This window comes from Orycteropus afer, unplaced genomic scaffold (assembly GCF_000298275.1).
Source record: "Orycteropus afer afer isolate SDZICR_OR568_19922 unplaced genomic scaffold, OryAfe1.0 scaffold00757, whole genome shotgun sequence".
In the NCBI taxonomy this organism is placed as follows: domain Eukaryota; kingdom Metazoa; phylum Chordata; class Mammalia; order Tubulidentata; family Orycteropodidae; genus Orycteropus; species Orycteropus afer.
Genome location: NW_006922344.1, coordinates 448793 through 449520, shown reverse-complemented (window position 1 = coordinate 449520; position 728 = coordinate 448793). Strand labels below are relative to the sequence as shown.

The 728-nt window shown below is 36.5% G+C and overlaps 1 protein-coding gene across 1 annotated transcript in view; it reads left to right on the top strand.

The window, feature by feature from the left end:
- The window catches only part of RALBP1 (ralA binding protein 1), a 47797-nt gene that overhangs the window by 10424 nt on the left and 36645 nt on the right, over nucleotides 1–728 (top strand). The window contains exon 3 of the mRNA XM_007957554.1: nucleotides 6–168. Coding sequence (XP_007955745.1) covers nucleotides 6–168 — 163 coding nt within the window. The remainder of the gene's footprint in view (nucleotides 1–5; nucleotides 169–728) is intronic.

The window sequence follows — 728 nt, the reverse complement described above, 5'->3', positions numbered from 1 at the left end:
GAGAGTGAGAAAGTGCAGGAATTCCAACGCTTACTGAAGGAACTGCCTGAATGTAATTATCTTCTCATTTCCTGGCTGATTGTTCACATGGACCACGTTATCTCCAAGGAACTGGAAACAAAAATGAACATACAGAACATTTCTATAGTGCTCAGCCCAACAGTTCAGGTATGTATGTGGTCTTCCCCACACTTATCTCCTCTGGTATCAGACCTGGGAATCTGTGGCTGTGTGGCTTATAGAACAGTTAACAGTTCTACTCTGTCTTGTATGGTTGCTGTTAGAATCAACTCTGCCTCAATGGATTTGATTTTGGTTTTGGTTTTGATTTTATATAATGGATTAGCTTGAATAAAGATCTTTTTTCTTTCATAATGTGGACAGCATTAACATGTTAGTTTATTTGTTTAATATGAGTTTATTTGTCCTTAAGCTTGTAATTATGTCAATTGAATATTGTACAGTCTTTTTTGTTGTTGTTGAGTTGACTCCAACTCATAGTGACCCTTATGTACAACAGAACAAAACATTGGCTGGTCCTGCACCATCCTCACAGAATTAGTATGGATTTGAAAATCAGTTCCTGATAACAGTAATCTGTCGTGAGTAAAGGAGGAGACAGTGGTATCTGTAGTTACAAAGTTCATGTATAGAATTCTAAAGATTTCAGGTATTTCATCGAATAGTATTATTGCTTAGTTGTTGTTGTTGTTGTTAAGTGCTGTCGA